The sequence below is a fragment of the Balaenoptera musculus genome, chromosome 16 (genome assembly GCF_009873245.2).
Source record: "Balaenoptera musculus isolate JJ_BM4_2016_0621 chromosome 16, mBalMus1.pri.v3, whole genome shotgun sequence".
NCBI classification, from domain to species: domain Eukaryota; kingdom Metazoa; phylum Chordata; class Mammalia; order Artiodactyla; family Balaenopteridae; genus Balaenoptera; species Balaenoptera musculus.
In genome coordinates this window covers 973,663-988,368 of record NC_045800.1, presented here as the reverse complement: position 1 = coordinate 988,368, position 14,706 = coordinate 973,663, and the positions used below count along the sequence as shown (strand labels likewise).

At 66.0% G+C, this 14,706-nt stretch overlaps 1 protein-coding gene across 5 annotated transcripts in view; it reads left to right on the top strand.

The window, feature by feature from the left end:
• The window catches only part of PWWP2B (PWWP domain containing 2B), a 30,879-nt gene that overhangs the window by 3,430 nt on the left and 12,743 nt on the right, over positions 1-14,706 (top strand). For 2 of the 5 annotated variants that reach the window (XR_005016792.1, XM_036828415.1), the window contains exon 2: positions 5,119-6,716. Coding sequence is in view for 4 of the 5 variants with exons in the window: in XM_036828415.1 (XP_036684310.1) it covers positions 5,119-6,700 (1,582 nt within the window). In the remaining variant the exon portion in view is untranslated. Of the gene's footprint in view, positions 1-415; positions 544-5,118; positions 6,717-12,638; positions 13,190-14,706 lie in introns of those variants that run through there. The other 3 variants (XM_036828416.1, XM_036828418.1, XM_036828417.1) reach the window with 3 other exon arrangements.

Below are 14,706 nucleotides of genomic sequence, written 5' to 3'. Positions count from 1 at the left end.
GATGCCTCACTCCACGCTCTGCTTTGGACCTGGCCAGCATGGCTGGTCTCCGGAGCTGCTCCACAGAGGGGGTGGGGGGCGTGGGCTGGGGGCCTGGCCTTGTGCTCCTGGGAAGAGGGACGCAGTCACCTGAGTCTTACTGGAATGATGCTGATGGTTCTTCAGCCTTTGGTCCAGGACTCTGGGGGCCAGCTGTGGCGGAGACCCTAGGTTGATAGCCACGGGGGAGGGGCAGGGTCCCACGTGTGGCCCTGGATGAGGGGCCACTCTGGCGTCCAGGCTGCAACTCCCCGTGTCATCCTGCTTTCCGCAGCTCCCTGAGCAGAGGTGGACCTCCGCATGGCAGCCTGACACCCACCTGCCCCTCCCCTCGCTCGGGGCTCCAGCCCTGCGGCCGTCTGTCGGCAGGGCTTTGGGAGAGAGAAACGGCCACCGTGTATTTTCTAAACCAACGCTGGGGCGTACAGCCCGGCCAGCCGCAGGGTGGGCCTCGCCTCGGGACCCGGGCCTGTCTTGGGACTGACTGCAGGCTCTGCCCACAAGGTACCTGCTGCGGGAGGCTGCCCTAGGCACCTGGCCCTGGGCTTTGGCCCCCGGGATGTTTCTGTTCCGGAGCCACGTCTTCTCACCTCTTTACAAGACACCGGGGTGGCCTTTCCCCGTGGGAGGACGAAGAAGGAAGGTCCAGGGCAGATGGGGACCTGGCCAGGGCCAGAGGCTGCCAGTGGGCACCAGAGACGGTTGGGCTCCAGGCCTGCCGAGCTGGGAGGGCGGGGGTGGGTGCAGCGTGGAGCCGGGGTGGGGAGGCGCGAGCTCTGGCAGGCGGCAGGGCTCCTCCTAACCATGGGCCCCCCCAGGCCCGCTGCTCTCGGAGGGGCGCTAGGCTGGAGGCACAGACGAGCCCCAAGGACGTGTGGGATCTGAGGCTTGGCCACTGGTGTCCCACTGAGGACTGCAGGCCAGGCCGCTTCTCTCTGGGTCCCTGTGTCCATGCCGGTGACCGTGCCCTCACCTGGGCAGAGCGGTGGGTGACCCTGGGGACTCTGTCTCCTGTTCCCTTGGGGGCAGAACTGCTCTGCTTTGGGGTCTGATCCCTGTAAGCCCCCTGGCTGAAGCTCCCTGTGTGAACTCCTCGCCCGGGCTCGGTCTCCCCAGCCTCTCCTCAAAGCGCAGGCCATCTGCCCCTCCCCTAGCTCCCCAAGGACGCGGTGCTGAGGTTTGCGCAGGGCGCCTCGGGTTTCTGCGTGGGCACGTTGGCTGGCCTTGCGCTCCCTGTCGAGGCTGGGCCAGGCCCTGGCTCCGCCCCTGAGTCACCCCTGCGGGGCCCCGTGAGTCCAGACCTTCCGCACCGCAGAGGACAGGACAGTGCGGGCATCTGGGTCCCTCGCCCTGGACCTGGCAGGCCATCTCTCTGGCTCCAGGGCCACCCCAGCCCTCTGCCTGCCAGGGCCCTGCAGTATCACGTGTGGGGCTCTGCCAGGCCGGCCAGGGCCTCTGTCCCTGGGTGTAGGCCCACGTGGGCACAGCCCGGCTTCTCCGAGGGGCCCAGCCCCGTGGTCAACCCACAGGCCGCAGTCGGGCCACGCCTTGTGCCTGGGGGTCCAGCAGGCACCCCTCGGCGGACAGGTTGCTGAGGTCCTTCCCAGAGAGAGTGGCCTTGGCTGGTGCCATCCCCGCGCCCAGAGGCAGCAGAGCTGGGGCACGAGCACGGACCCCGCCTGTCCCCCGACCCGCTGGTCTCCCTGGTCTCCCTCAGCTTCACGGTCCCATCCGAGAAATGGGAATGGTGATGACGGCGCCTCACGGGGCTGTAGACAGAGGACCTGCTCTGGTCTGCAGCCCGGCAGCCAGGGTCCTGCTGGCCCTGTTTACCCACCGGCAGGCGTGGGTGTGGCCTGGGCAGGGCGACAGCTCTGGGAAGGAAGTGTCCGAGTCACGGGGCCCGCCGTGGCAGCCGCGGTGCCATTCCACCGGGCCGTCTGCAAGGAACCTCCCCCTCTAGGCTGCAGCCCACAGCCCCGTGGGCAGAGGGGGCATGCATACCAGGGCACTGCTCACAGCCGAGGCCGCCTCCCAGTTTGATCTGCCTGGGTAGGGCGGTGTCGACTGCCAGACCCTGTCTGTGTCTGGTGGGTGCAGGCCCAGCCCACCCAGGGGCCCACAGCTTAGTGCTGTGGCTCAGGTCAGGGCCTGGGTCTCTGGCCGTCCTGAACATGCAGAGACCCCCTGAGGGTTGTGTGTGATCAGTGGGGCAAAAAGCTCCCTGAATGGGCCACAGCTGCAGAGTCTTCGGGGCCACCTGTCCCCAGCCTGTGTGTGCAGAGAGGTGGCCGAGAAGACTGCAGAGCCCCCCGGGCCAGCTGGCCGAGGGCACAGTCCAAGCCTAGGAGGTCCTGGAAGGCAGCTGGGTTGGGGGGTGGGGGATGACGGGAAAGGGGCTGCCCAGGGGTCCTGCTCCTGGGGTCCCCGGGCCCCAGCTGGCAGGAGGGGCTCTGCACCAGCACAGGCGGGCTACTGGAGGGTGAGGAGCAGAGCCCGAGGAGGGGATACGGGCTGAGTGCCAGCGGGGTGACAGCCCAGGGGCCTGGGAAGGTGGGGCGGGGTGCACATGAGAGGGGGGTGTCGGAGTGAGCCCCCAGTTCATGGCCTGGGTGCCTGTGAATGGTGGGCAGGAAGTGGGTTTTGGGGAGGCCTTGGGAGCAACCCTCCAGCCCCAGATGTGTGGATCTAGCCTGGTGTGTGGGCCCCCTGGGGCATGTGTGTGCACACGTGTGTGGATGCACGCTTGCATGCATGTGCCTGGGTTTAGTCTGCCAAATTCTCAACCTGTTCTGAATGCCCACGAGGGGCTTGTTGAAGGGAATGAGCCAGGTGTGGGGTCCAGGGCCCACTCTGATGCCTGGGACTCGGGTGAGGTTTGGTGACACACCAGCCTGTCACGCCCCTGGGTGGGGGCTTGTCGCCCACACCTGGACACAGGCAGACTTTTTCCGTGAAGGGCTGGTGGCCATGCGGTGTTTGTCACAGGTGCTCAGCAGTGCCGCAGGGGCCCTGCGCGGGCAGTGGGCGCGGCTGTGTGCCAGTCACACCTGACTTACAAAACCTGGTGGCTGACTTGGCCTGGGGGCCGTGGGGTGTGGAGCCTCTGTGCCCAGTGCCCAACCTGGGGCTGGTGAGAGGGCGGCCGACAGTCAGGGCATGATCCTGGGGCCCCCTTTCCCACCCCTGAAAGTCTCCGCCCATCCTGGTGGAAATCATACACGCCTGCTTCCCGTGGTGGCTGCAGGAGCCGTGAGACGCACCCCGCGTGCGGCCACCGCTGACAGACGTGGTCTGTGGTTCTTGTTGTCGCCATTGGTCGGCTGGGACGTGGGGGCCTGTGGCTGCGGGGGCCGCAGTGGGTGCGAGTCGGGTGGGAACGGCTTGGTCCTTCCAGGGAGAGGGGCCCTTGAAGAGCCACATGCCCACGGGTGATGGGGAGGGGGGAGGGGAGGAGGGGGGAGGGGAGGGATCGCAAGGGCTGCCCCCCACCCAGCGCAGAATCCCACCTCACAGGGGGCCAAGTCCCCTACTGCTGGCCCGTGGCTGGACGCTCCCCACCAGGCTGGCCCTACTGCCATCTCTCTTTCTCTCTCTCTTTCTGTACCCCTCCCCCTCCCCCTCCCCTCCCCTCTTCTCCCTCAGTCATGGTCACAGGTCACAGGTCACAGGTCAGCCGTCTGAATGAGCTGCATCCTCCATGGCCAAGCAGAGGGCAGGTGGCCGTGGCCCTGGTTTGCTGGACCCTGTAGATGCAGAAGTCATTTTTGAGAAATGACTTCTTTGAGAAACAGCAAAGCTCACTTATCTTTTCTACTCTGATTGAATTACACAAGGGAGGGAGACACTGAGGTACAATATTCTAATCCTCGTTTCTCTTAACTTGGCTCAAAGTCTATTCTGTGCTTAAAAGTGAAAACTAACAGCTTTTAGCTAAAGCAGTCTTACAAATTAAATCGCATGTGTTTAAAGTTATGTGTGTCACCGCCAAAGGAAGGTGTAGCCTGTTTGGGCTTGGCTTTCCTTACTTGTGCTTTCCTGTGGCTCCGAGAGCAGCTTGCTGATCAGATGTGACTTCCCCACATTCCCAGCGCGGGGTCTGGCGGTGACGGTCATTGGCTCTAGAAGGGCGCTACTCCCAAGCCATTTGATGCCGGGACACCTGAGTGGAGGCCGCTGGCCCCGAGCTTCCCGGGGAGAGAGTCCCGACTGGGGGGCCCCGGAGGTGCCGGCCACACGCTCAGGCTCAGCTGTGGGTCCTCGCGGGAGGGGGGCCTCCTGCTTTCTCTGGCCCCTTCCCATGGGTCACATGGCCTTATCGGTGCCGCCTGGCCCACTCTGTCCTGGAGCTGGAGGTCCTCAGGGAAGGGGCCGGGGGTGCTGGCAGGAGGGGTGGTCCTTCCAGGTCGTGGTGGGCAGGGGCGGCCTGAGTGACACCCTCACCTGAGAGCCGTGGGAACAGGTGGGCCCAACTCAGCATTCAGGAGGGAGCGGGCTCACTCCCAGGCCCGGGGCTCTGGTTTGGTGGCTGACCCCTGTCCTTGCTGGGCCTGGCCACGAGTGGCCCCCACCCCCAGACACACGTCCGGCACCCGGGACCTCGGTCCTATGGGCTGTCCTGGGACTGGGGGTCCTCCCAGGGACACACGTGGGGTCTTCCCTCTGGGAGTGCTTCCCTCAGGGAGGAGGGGCCTGAGTGGGTGAGGCCTGTGAGGCCTGTGGCCGCTGGCCACACAGCAGCCGGCCCCCCGCAGGCCAGGTCAGGCCCGTCCCCAGGCTTCCTGGGCCCCAGGCCTGCACCGGGTCCTGGGGAGCCTCCAGCTTCGAGCCCGCGTCCCCCCTGTTGCCACGAGGTGAGCTGTGGATGCTCAGTGCCTGTCGGGCCGACGGTCTCCATGCTGGTCGCTGGTCGCGTGACTTCAGAGAGCGCAGCCCGCAGCTGGGACGCCCCCGGGGCACGTGCTGGGGTGCTTGCCTCTGTTAAAGCCCGGGGATGCCGCTGGGCCCTCCGGGAGTGGGGTCTGCTTGCGGCGGGGCCCTCCCTGTCCTGACTGTCCCCTTCTGTCTCCCCACCGCCAGGTCCGGCCTCTTCGGCCTGCCCCCGTCGGCTCCGCCGCCCCAGGCCCAGGACCCGCCTGTCAACGGCTGCCACGGGCCGGCCCCCACGGAGGGGGACACAGAGGCGATGCAGCTGGGGACAGGCCCCCCGCCACCTCCCGGTGGGGACCAGGCCCCTGAGACCGCCAGCCCCGAGCTGCCCCCGCTGCCCGCCGGAAGCCTGCCCCCGTTCCCGCCCTATTTTGAAGGCGCCCCCTTCCCTCCCCCGCTCTGGCTGAGGAACACGTACCGGCAGTGGGTGCCGCAGCCGCCCCCCCGGGGCATCAAGAGGACACGCAGGCGCCTGTCCCGCAACCGCGACCCTGGCCACCTGGCCCTGAGCCCCATCCGCCTGCGGCCCCGCCAGGTGCTCTGTGAGAAGTGCAAGAGCACCCTGAGCCCCCCGGAGGCCAGCCCCGGCCCCCCGGCCACCCCCCGGCCGCGCAGGGAGCCCCGAAAGCCCGAGGACCCCGACGGTGGAGGCGACGCCACCGCCAAGAGGAGCAAGAGGGAGAGGCGGCAGGAGGCGCGGGCCCGGGTCCCCCGGAGCCCGGTCATCAAGATCTCCTACAGCACGCCCCAGGGCACCGGCGAGGTGGTGGAGATCCCCTCCCGCGTGCACGGCTCCCTGGAGCCCTTCTGCCCCCCGCAGGCCCCGCCCGGAGGCCCAGACCCCGAGGTGCCCAGGGACAGGCCACCCGCCGGGGCCCCCGCCTCCATCCCCAAGCTGAAGCTGACGCGGCCCCTGCCCCCCAGCGCTGCCCCGCCGCCCCCCAAGATCCGCCTGAAGCCCCACCGCCCGGGGGCTGGCGAGCAGGAGCCCGTCTACAGGGCCGAGCTGGTGGAAGAGCTCAAGGGCTGTGGTCGCGGCCCCCGGGCTGGCTCGCCCGCGCCCCTGGCTGACGGCTCTGCCCGCTCCGGGCTGGCGGACTCGTCTTCTGGAAGTTCCGGCGAGGACGACGACTGCAAGGGGTGTCCCCGAGGTGAACACGGGCGTGACGGCCTGGCTTTTCTCGCCGCCTGCCCCCGGAGAACTGGCTGTGCCAGCGTGTCGGTGTGGAGCAGCGACAGCCTGGACGAGTCCAAATCGTCCAGCTCAGAAGTGACGTCACCAGACATGTGTGACCTCTCGTCCGGCGACGGTGCGTCTGTGCCGGCCTCGTCCAAGGATGCGCGGCCGACGGTCCCACCGCTGACGGTCAGGCTGCACACGCAGAGCGTCTCCAAGTGCGTTACCGAGGACGGAAGGACCGTGGCCGTAGGGGACATCGTGTGGGGTAAGGTTCATGGTTTTCCTTGGTGGCCAGCACGTGTCCTGGACATCAGTCTTAGCCAGAAGGAGGACGGGGAGCCCTCCTGGCAAGAAGCGAAAGTCTCATGGTTTGGTTCTCCAACTACATCGTTCTTGTCTATTTCAAAACTCTCCCCTTTCTCTGAATTTTTCAAACTGAGATTTAACCGTAAGAAGAAGGGGATGTATCGGAAAGCTATAACAGAGGCTGCCAATGCCGCCCAACACGTGGCCCCGGAAATAAGGGAGCTCTTAACCCAGTTTGAAACGTAACTCGGGTTCTGACCAGGTGAGTGTGTGCGGGGAGGGCGGCCTCTCTCCGGCCGTCCCGAGCCTGTGTCTGCGTCTGGGCTGTCCCTCCGCCCTGGGCCTCGGTGAGCCAGGGGGACGCGAACGTCCCTGGCCATCTGGCCCGCTGCTCCGAAGGGGGCCGTCTGGACGATCGCCCCGCTTGCTGGCAACATTGTCCAGCTTTTCGATTCACAGAAGAGGTGCTTTAAAAGCGGGCGAGTCTTCGGCCACCTGTTCAGAGAACAGAGCTAGTTTGTGTTTTGCGGCCGTTTTGCAAAGGACCGTAAAAGGTCTCCTTGCTCTTTCATTTCCCTTTGGAGAAAGGAGAGGGTTTTAAAGATGGCGGCTTTGACTGATGGGGCGGTGGTGAGCGCAGGGAGGGGCTTCCTCTCTTACCCACTCTTCCCGGGCTGCAGCCGGGGCCTCCCTCCCCCCCCTCCCCCACCTCCTGCTCGCAGGTACGTCCAGGGGTCTGACTTTGCCGGAAGGAGGAATGTCACTGAGCTGCCTGCCCTCGGAGGTAGCGCCTATGGCCCAGAGCTGCTCTTCTGCTGCCAGTGGGGGCTCCCCTCCGTCAGCCGGCACGTGGGTCCTGGACATTGGTGCCGGGGGCTCCAGGCTCCTGGTGGCGGGGCCGGTGCTCTGGGATCTGTCCCTGGGCCAGTGCCTCGCCCTCTGTCTCTGCCCCCAGGAGACCTTTGGAGGATCTCCAGCCACAGGCCTTATGGAGCCTGTGTGGGGCTGGGGGGTGTCACCACCTGGGGCTGGAAGCATCACCTTGTGCCGTTGCCGTGTCACCAGGTGGGGCGGGGCATCACCGTGTGGCGTGTCCGGTCACCTCGTGGGGTGTCAGGAAACGGCCGAGGGGCTGAGGGCGTCTGCCGTGAGCTCGCCCTGGGCCCCGAGACGCAGGGAGATGTGGGCGTGTTCTCATCTGGTGGTTGCCGCCAGCTCTGGTCCCTGGGCAGTGGGGTGTGTCCAGCAGTCACTGGTGCTGGTGGTCACTCTTCCCAGTCCTGACTGCCCTCTCTGTCCTCCCCTGGTTGGTCCCGGGCGGGCCATGGTCCCCCGAGGCTCCAGGCCGCCTGGGTGGACCGGAGGGGACATGACAGGGTCCCCTGTGCGGGGCAGCCCGTGGCGGCAGTGGTCCTCCTGGCTCCGTGGCCTCGTGCCCACGCCCACAGAAGCAGCCGGCATGGCACGGGGGCTGGCCCAGAGGACGAGCTGGGCCTCTGCCTTCGTCTCTGGACCCTCAGGTGACCTTGTCTGGCCTGGCTGTCCTGCTCACCCACCTGTCTGTGCCAGTTTCCCGGGTGACGCGAGTTTTCAGGGCTGGGCAGGGCCAGCTCATGTGTCTGGGGAGGGGCTTTGTGGAGTGCTGGTGCCCGCTCCCTGCTGTGCCGGGCGCAGCGGGGTCCTGGGATTGAAGAAGCAGTGATGAGGGGCACGTCTGGGCTGGGGTCCCTGCCGGGGCTCCTGAGGCCTTGTCCCCACCCCTCCCCCACCTGCTTCCCACGTCACCTCCTGCATGGCTCCCCGGATTCCGGGCACGAACTTCTCCTGTTGGGGACCAGGCACATCCCCCATCAGTTCTGGCCTTCGTGTTGGGGCATGGGCGTGGCGCCGACCTGGTGGCATCCAGGCAGCTAGGGTCTCAGGTGAGGGCGGCCAGCTCACCTGAGGGGCAGCGGTCCAGAGAAAGTCCAGATGCCCTGGCATCGGGCTTCCTGGGGCATCTCCCTGCTGTGGCCAGGCTTAGGGGCACCCCTGGCTGCAGCCGCGTCCCGCTGGCCTGGGGACCACCCGGGGGGCCCTGCCTCTCTCTGTGCCCTTCCGCTCCCGGCCCCGCCCCTCTGCTCACAGGGCCCAGCCCGTCTTTGGCCTGGTGTCGGGCAGCTCGCCCACGTGCCCCTGCTGTGGGCAGAGACAGCCCCGTGGGTTCAGGGCCCTGCGTATCAGGAAGCAGAGGAGGAATCTCGCCAGACGGGTTTGCCTGCTGTGGGGGCCTGTGCCCCCCGCCCCCGCAGGGTGTGGAGCTTTGGGAGCGTGGCGGGGCAGCCTGGATCCTCTCGGCGCCAAGGCACCAAGTGGTTTTGGCTGATGGGCTTTTGGGTTTTGTTTTTTGAGGCTTAAAGACTGAGCTGAGGTTTGTGCCAGCCAGGTGGCTGATCTGCTGACGTCAGCAAGCCGGGGTCTCGCGCTCAGGGGGGGTCTGCGGCCTCCTGGTGGACAAGTTTGCTTTCAGGTGTCAAGTGTCTGGGGGGCAGCCGTCCAGGCTGCTCCTTGAAGGGGAAGCAGGGAACTGCCCTCTCCGGGGAAGGTGGGCTTCCCCAGGCAAGCTGAGGGCTGCGGGGCTGGTGCAGGAGGAGGGTCCTGGCAGAGCTTGTGTGAGATGCTGGTGGCAGTGCCCCATCGTGGTGCTGAGGTAGGGGCCAGGGTCACCAGCACCCGGGCGCGTCCTGGGAGGAGGAGGGACCTCCCGGCGGGCGTGGGCCCCCCGGGCCCCCCACGGGAGGGCTGGGAGGCTGGCACAGGGGCCTGGAGCTCGGCCGGGAGGCCTGCTGGGGAAGGTGGTCCTCCAGGCCCCACCCACCGGCCACCCCGGCCTGGCCCAGCTGACCCTGCAGCCACCTGAGGACGGCTGAGGCGGTGCCAGGAGCTCCTTGGGGTTTGGGGTGTCTGTGCTGCCCGCAGGTGTGTCAGGAGAGTCTCAGCAGAGGTGGGGCTGGGCCCCTTCCAGGGACGTGTGCCCAGCACCTCTTCCCTGAGAGACCCTGCCCCCTTTGCAGGGCTGCTGGAGGCTCGGCTGAGAGGTGGGTGCCCATGCGGACGTTGTGAGAGTCGCCGAGCCGGCCTGGGGCCTGGCGGCCAGGGCGCTGGGGAGAGGCCAGCGGGGCCTGGCTGGACACAGAGGCTCTGAGCAGGCACCGCCCCCAGGGTGCTCGTGTGCCCCAGCGGGGCGCATCTCCCGAGGGCTCCGCACCCTGCCCTGGCCCCAGCAGGCTGGCGACTCTGAGCCTCATTTCCCCATCTGTCTCCCGGGTAGGGGCTGAGTGAGGGGACTTGTCTGCAGCCGGCTTTCTGGCTCTGCTTTCCCAGGGGTCCTCCCGTGTCCCCCCGGGGGTCCTCCCATGTCCCCCCGGGGTGGGGCCGGGGTTGTGCTCCTGACTGGATGGGCTGGGCAACTCCTGCTGCCCACTGGTCAGGGGGGCGAGGGTCCTGCAGGTGGGACAGGGATGCCCTGAGTGCGGGGCTGGCCCCCCAACCTGACAGGTGACAGCGACTCCTCCCGGGGGTGGTGTGACCCCAGGGCCTCTTCCTCTCAGACCCGGTTACGTGCTTCTTCTCTCCCCACCCACCAAGGGGTCGGCCTACCAAGGACTGAATGCTCTGCTGGATGGGGGACAGAAGTGTGCACAGTCACCGAGGCCCTTGTCTGGGGGGCTGGGGAGAGGGCTGTGACTCACAGTCCCCAGATTCGTGCATAATCACGCACAGGAATGTGCTGAGAGGGGACAAGGGCCTCCCAGCAGAGTGTCTGGTGAGGAAGCTGATTTGGACTGGGCATCTGGGAAGGCTTCCTGGAGGAGGTGACATATAGCTGAGATTAGAACAGTGAGCTAATCATGAGCTAATAGGGTGGGGATGAGCATCTGAGGATGCAAAAGGAGCAGCATGTGCTGGGGCCCGTGGCAGAAGGAAGCTGGGCATGTCCTTAGGGGTGGGGAGAGGCCCAATGTGGGCCTGGTGGCCTGAGGCCCCAGCTGTCGCCTTATCCTCAGAGTAGGGGTGCCATGGAAGAATTTCAAGCAGAGGGTGGATGGTCCTGTGCTCTGGGACAGCAGTGTGGTAGGGGCCCGGAGGCTGGAAGGATGTGCCAGAGGATGGAGGCTCAAACCAGGATGGGGCGTCAGAGGGCCACGGGGAGCAGGGGGCAGAGGTCCAGGGGACGGGCTGGGCTGCTGGGTGCGCCCAGAACTCGGGGACCACCATGCCCCTCACCGGCCGTGGAGGAGGTACTCCGGTTGCCGGCATCTGAATGCCTGGGTCTCGGCTGGGAGGAGTCTCGGGGTCCAGCCTCAGAGGAGCCTTGGGGCCGAGTGATGGATTCGTGGGATGACATGGGTGAGGACGAGGCCGTGGGTGAGCACGGATGGGCTGGGGTCTCGCCCAGCCCGCGGGCACCACCCAGGTGAGGGCAGGCGGTGATGGAGCCGTCCGTTACCGGGTGCACGGTCACTGGGAGCGCACCCCGAGGGCCTGGGAGGTGCGGGGATGGGTGCCCCGGTGTCCTGGGAGCCGTGACAGCTCAGAATGCCACCCAATGTCCCAGCCTCTCAGCCCAGTGGGAAATTAACAGGCCCCGTGTGAGCTGGGAGGGTCCAGGGCTGGGGCCCAACCTCCCGTGGAACCGCAGGGGCCCTGGCCCCTTCCCTTCCTGCCTGAGTGGCCGGGCTGCTGGCCAGCAGGGAACTTTCGGGGCTCACTTCGCGGGCAGCTCCGAGCGCTGGGTTTTTTGGTTTCCCAAAACCAAAAGGAGGAGGGCACCCTTGGGGTGAGCCTCGTCCCCTATGAGCTTCCTGTGGCGCTGGTTCTAATGACCTCACGCTGGGCAGTTGGAAACAACAGAAATCTCTTCCTACGGTTCTGGAGGCCAGAAGCCCGAAGTCAAGGTGCCGGCAGGGCTGTGCTCCCTCCGAGGCTCCAGGGGAGGGTCCTTCCTGCCTCTTCTGGCTCCTGGGGGCTCGGGCGCTCCCGGGCCCGTGGCCGCGTCGCCCAGCCTCTGCCTGCGTGGTGGCGGGGGCCTCTCTGCTGTGATGCGTCCCCCCGCCTTCCTCCGTGAGGACCCTGTGAGGCGTTCATGGGCCACCTGCTTGGCCCAGCCTGATCTGCTCGTCTCAGAGCCCTCATTCCATCACACTGGCCGCGCCTGTCCCACGGAAGGTGACGTCCCGGGTTCCAGGGCTGGGGCCCCACTCGCCCACTGCGTCCTCCGCCCACTCAACGGGCCCGTGTGGGTCCGTGCACAGCGCGTGCGGGGAGGCCGTGCACACGGGCCGGCGGCGGCACCAGGGCCGCTTTCGGCTTCACAAGGTGACTCTCCCGGGAAGTAGAGACATCCGCGGGAAGCCAGCTGGGTCCCGTGCCGCCCGGCTGCTGACGGCCGCCCGCCCCGCCCCCACCCCGGGAGTGCTGACTCGGCGTCCGGTCCCCAAGCGGAGGCGTCCAGATCCTGTCTCCAGGGGCCGCTGCCCTCCTGTGCCTCTCCTAGAACGGTACCCTCGAGGCGAATGCCCCAAACGGGCTTTTCTCTCTTCCAGTGCTAAATAAAGATGTACTTCTGCTTCTCAGCTGACTTCCACGTTGCTTTCAGGGAGCTCAGGTCCTCTGTGAAGGCTGTAATTATTTTGTTCCAGAGGAAACTAAGGCCTGTAATTCCGAGGCTGCTGCAGGGGCTCAGGCCCCGCCCCCTCCCCGAGGCCTCCCCAGGTGGGTGCGCGGGACACAGGCCCGGTGTGTGCAGTCGCTCTGCTGGGGTCCCTAGCGGGGGCGGGACTTCTCCCAGCCTGGGGGAGGGGCTGCGGGCCCCCTGGGCTGGGCCTGCCGGGCCCAGTGCTGCCCCCCGCCCCCACTGGTGAGATGCCTTAACCACTCTTGCCAGGGGTCCCCACCGCCAGCTCCACATACTCGGCCCTGTTCCTGTCCTGCTTCTTCCTCGCTGGACGGAGCACCTACGCCAAGGTCGGAGGTCCCGGAGCACACGGGGAGGGGCCCGAGCTCTGCGCTCCTGCGCCACGGGATTGGGGTGCGACCCCTCCACAGGACGGTGGTCCCTCAGCTGCCCGTCGGGAGGCCCTTCTGTCCTAGTGACCTGATCAGCTCCTTAGCCATCCTGCAGTAACACTTTGGTCACCTTTAGATGCGGTCTTACAGAACAGACGGACGAGCGTCTGCGTCGGTTCCAGCACCTTCCGGAGTGACCAGCACGTCTGTCGTAAACATGGTGGACTCCGCTCAGTCCAGGCGAACGTCCTCTTTGACGCCCAGATCGTCCCATTGCTGGCCATGGGCTCATCGGCTCATGGGGCCACCTGACGACCACAGCGGTCTCTGGCAGCGGCCTTGCTTTCTGCCAGGACTCGGGGTTCTGGGTCACCGTGGGCATTTCTGGCCCAGACCCAGGGTCAGCCGTTTCCTGAAGAGTCCCAGGTCCTCTCAAGGGGACTGGTATCCAGCCGCTATCCTGCCTGGACGCGAGGGGTGCTGGCTGCTGGGGTCACACTGTTTCCAGGTGGTTTCTTAGGCTTTGCAGTTAACAGACCTTGGAATTTCTTTCAGGAGAAAAGAAATCATGACTTCACACTGATTTTTCTAATTCAGATTTTTTACTTCTTCAACTTTCGTATTTGTATCTCTATCTCCTTATACTGAAGAACTTGGTTCTTAGTGATATTAGCACAATAATTTTACATGCAAAAGTTAATATATGTCAAATATTTAATATATGTAGACTACGTCATGTATGTAATCGTTTCAGACAGTGATGCTGCCAGCTTGCCCGTGGGCCTACACCAAGCTTTGCTTACAGGCCTTTTGTCCCTGGGCTCTGGCCCTTCGGGGGACATGTCAAATTCCTGTTTCAGAGTTATCAAGACAGCGCCCCCTCCGTGGTTGTCATGACCGCAGGCACCGTTAGGGTCACTGAGTTCCTTTTTTCGTTCCATCTGTAGAGATTCCTTTACGTTTGGATTCCGTGCACGTTTCCAAGGGTCCCAAGTCAGCCTGAGCATCGCCCGGCCCCTCCGTGCTGACCTCCTCCTGCAGGCCTCCTTTCTGCCGTGTTCGCTTGTCCTTGTGTTTGCAACGGAAGCAGACACGCAGGACGCCCCTCCCCAGCTCTCGGCTCCGTGTGGCAGAGCTGCAGTGCCCGCCCACTCTGTGCCCAGTGGCCGCCTCCTCAGGGGCTCTCTCCTGAGCACCCCATGTACGGCCGTGACCCCAAGGAACCCCCAGAGCTTGGGATCCTCCATCCCAGCATCTTTGTTTGTCACGGCTCCTTCACAACCCACTCCTTCGTTCTTTGCTGTTCTGTTTGGGGTCTCCCCTTCGAGGAAGTAAGTTCCTGCACACCCAGACCCACGCGCTGCCTGGCACAGGGTAACGCACACGGGGGCCCGGCCTGCGCGCGGCCCTCCCCCGCCCTGCCCTGCACCAGGTTCATGGCACTCTGCACGCTGGGCTGCACCGCCAGGAGGGGGCCCGTGGCGCCCTGTCCCACAGGTGGGGAGACCGGTCCCCAGGGAGGCAGCTCCCAGGCCAGGCTCTCCCCTGTGCATCCGGCAGCCCCTGGCCCTGGAGAGGCAGAGCCGGATGCCTGACGCGTGCCTCCCCCCACGCCCTCAGCACCTCGGGCGAGGGGAGATGCTCCCCAGCCGTGGAGAAAGGGGCCCGGGAGGATGGTCTGGCTCCGGGCGGGTTGGCACCTGCCCCTCGTGTCTCTGGGTTAAGAACCCTGAGCTGGAGGTGTCCACACCTGGTCTACACAGCAGATCTGGATGGAGGGGGCAGCGCTGGCTGGGAGAAGGGGCCTCCTGGGCCTCTGGACCAGGAGGTGGGCCACGTGTCAACCCTCTGCGTATCCTGGGGAAATGACGTCAGCAACAGCTTTCCAGCGCTCCATCCCGGAGGAGCTGGCACTCCTGGGAACTGTCCCCTTCCCTCCCTGTGTCTGGGCCAGGCTCTCACCAGACCTGCTGCAGCCTGGGTGTGGCTGAAGGGACCACGGGACCAAGCGGGTGACTGGGGAAGTGGGTGCTCCGGGGCCACGGCCAGCGCCTTGCTGGTCTCCGCCGGGTTGAGGGAGCGGCTTTTCCTGAGCCGCGCTGGATGGCCCGGTGTGCGTGGCCCGTGGAAGGTCGTGCGCCCGCAGGGCTGCCGTGGACCGCCTTCCCAGGTGGCATCGGCGATGCCAGGCCACAGCCGCCTTC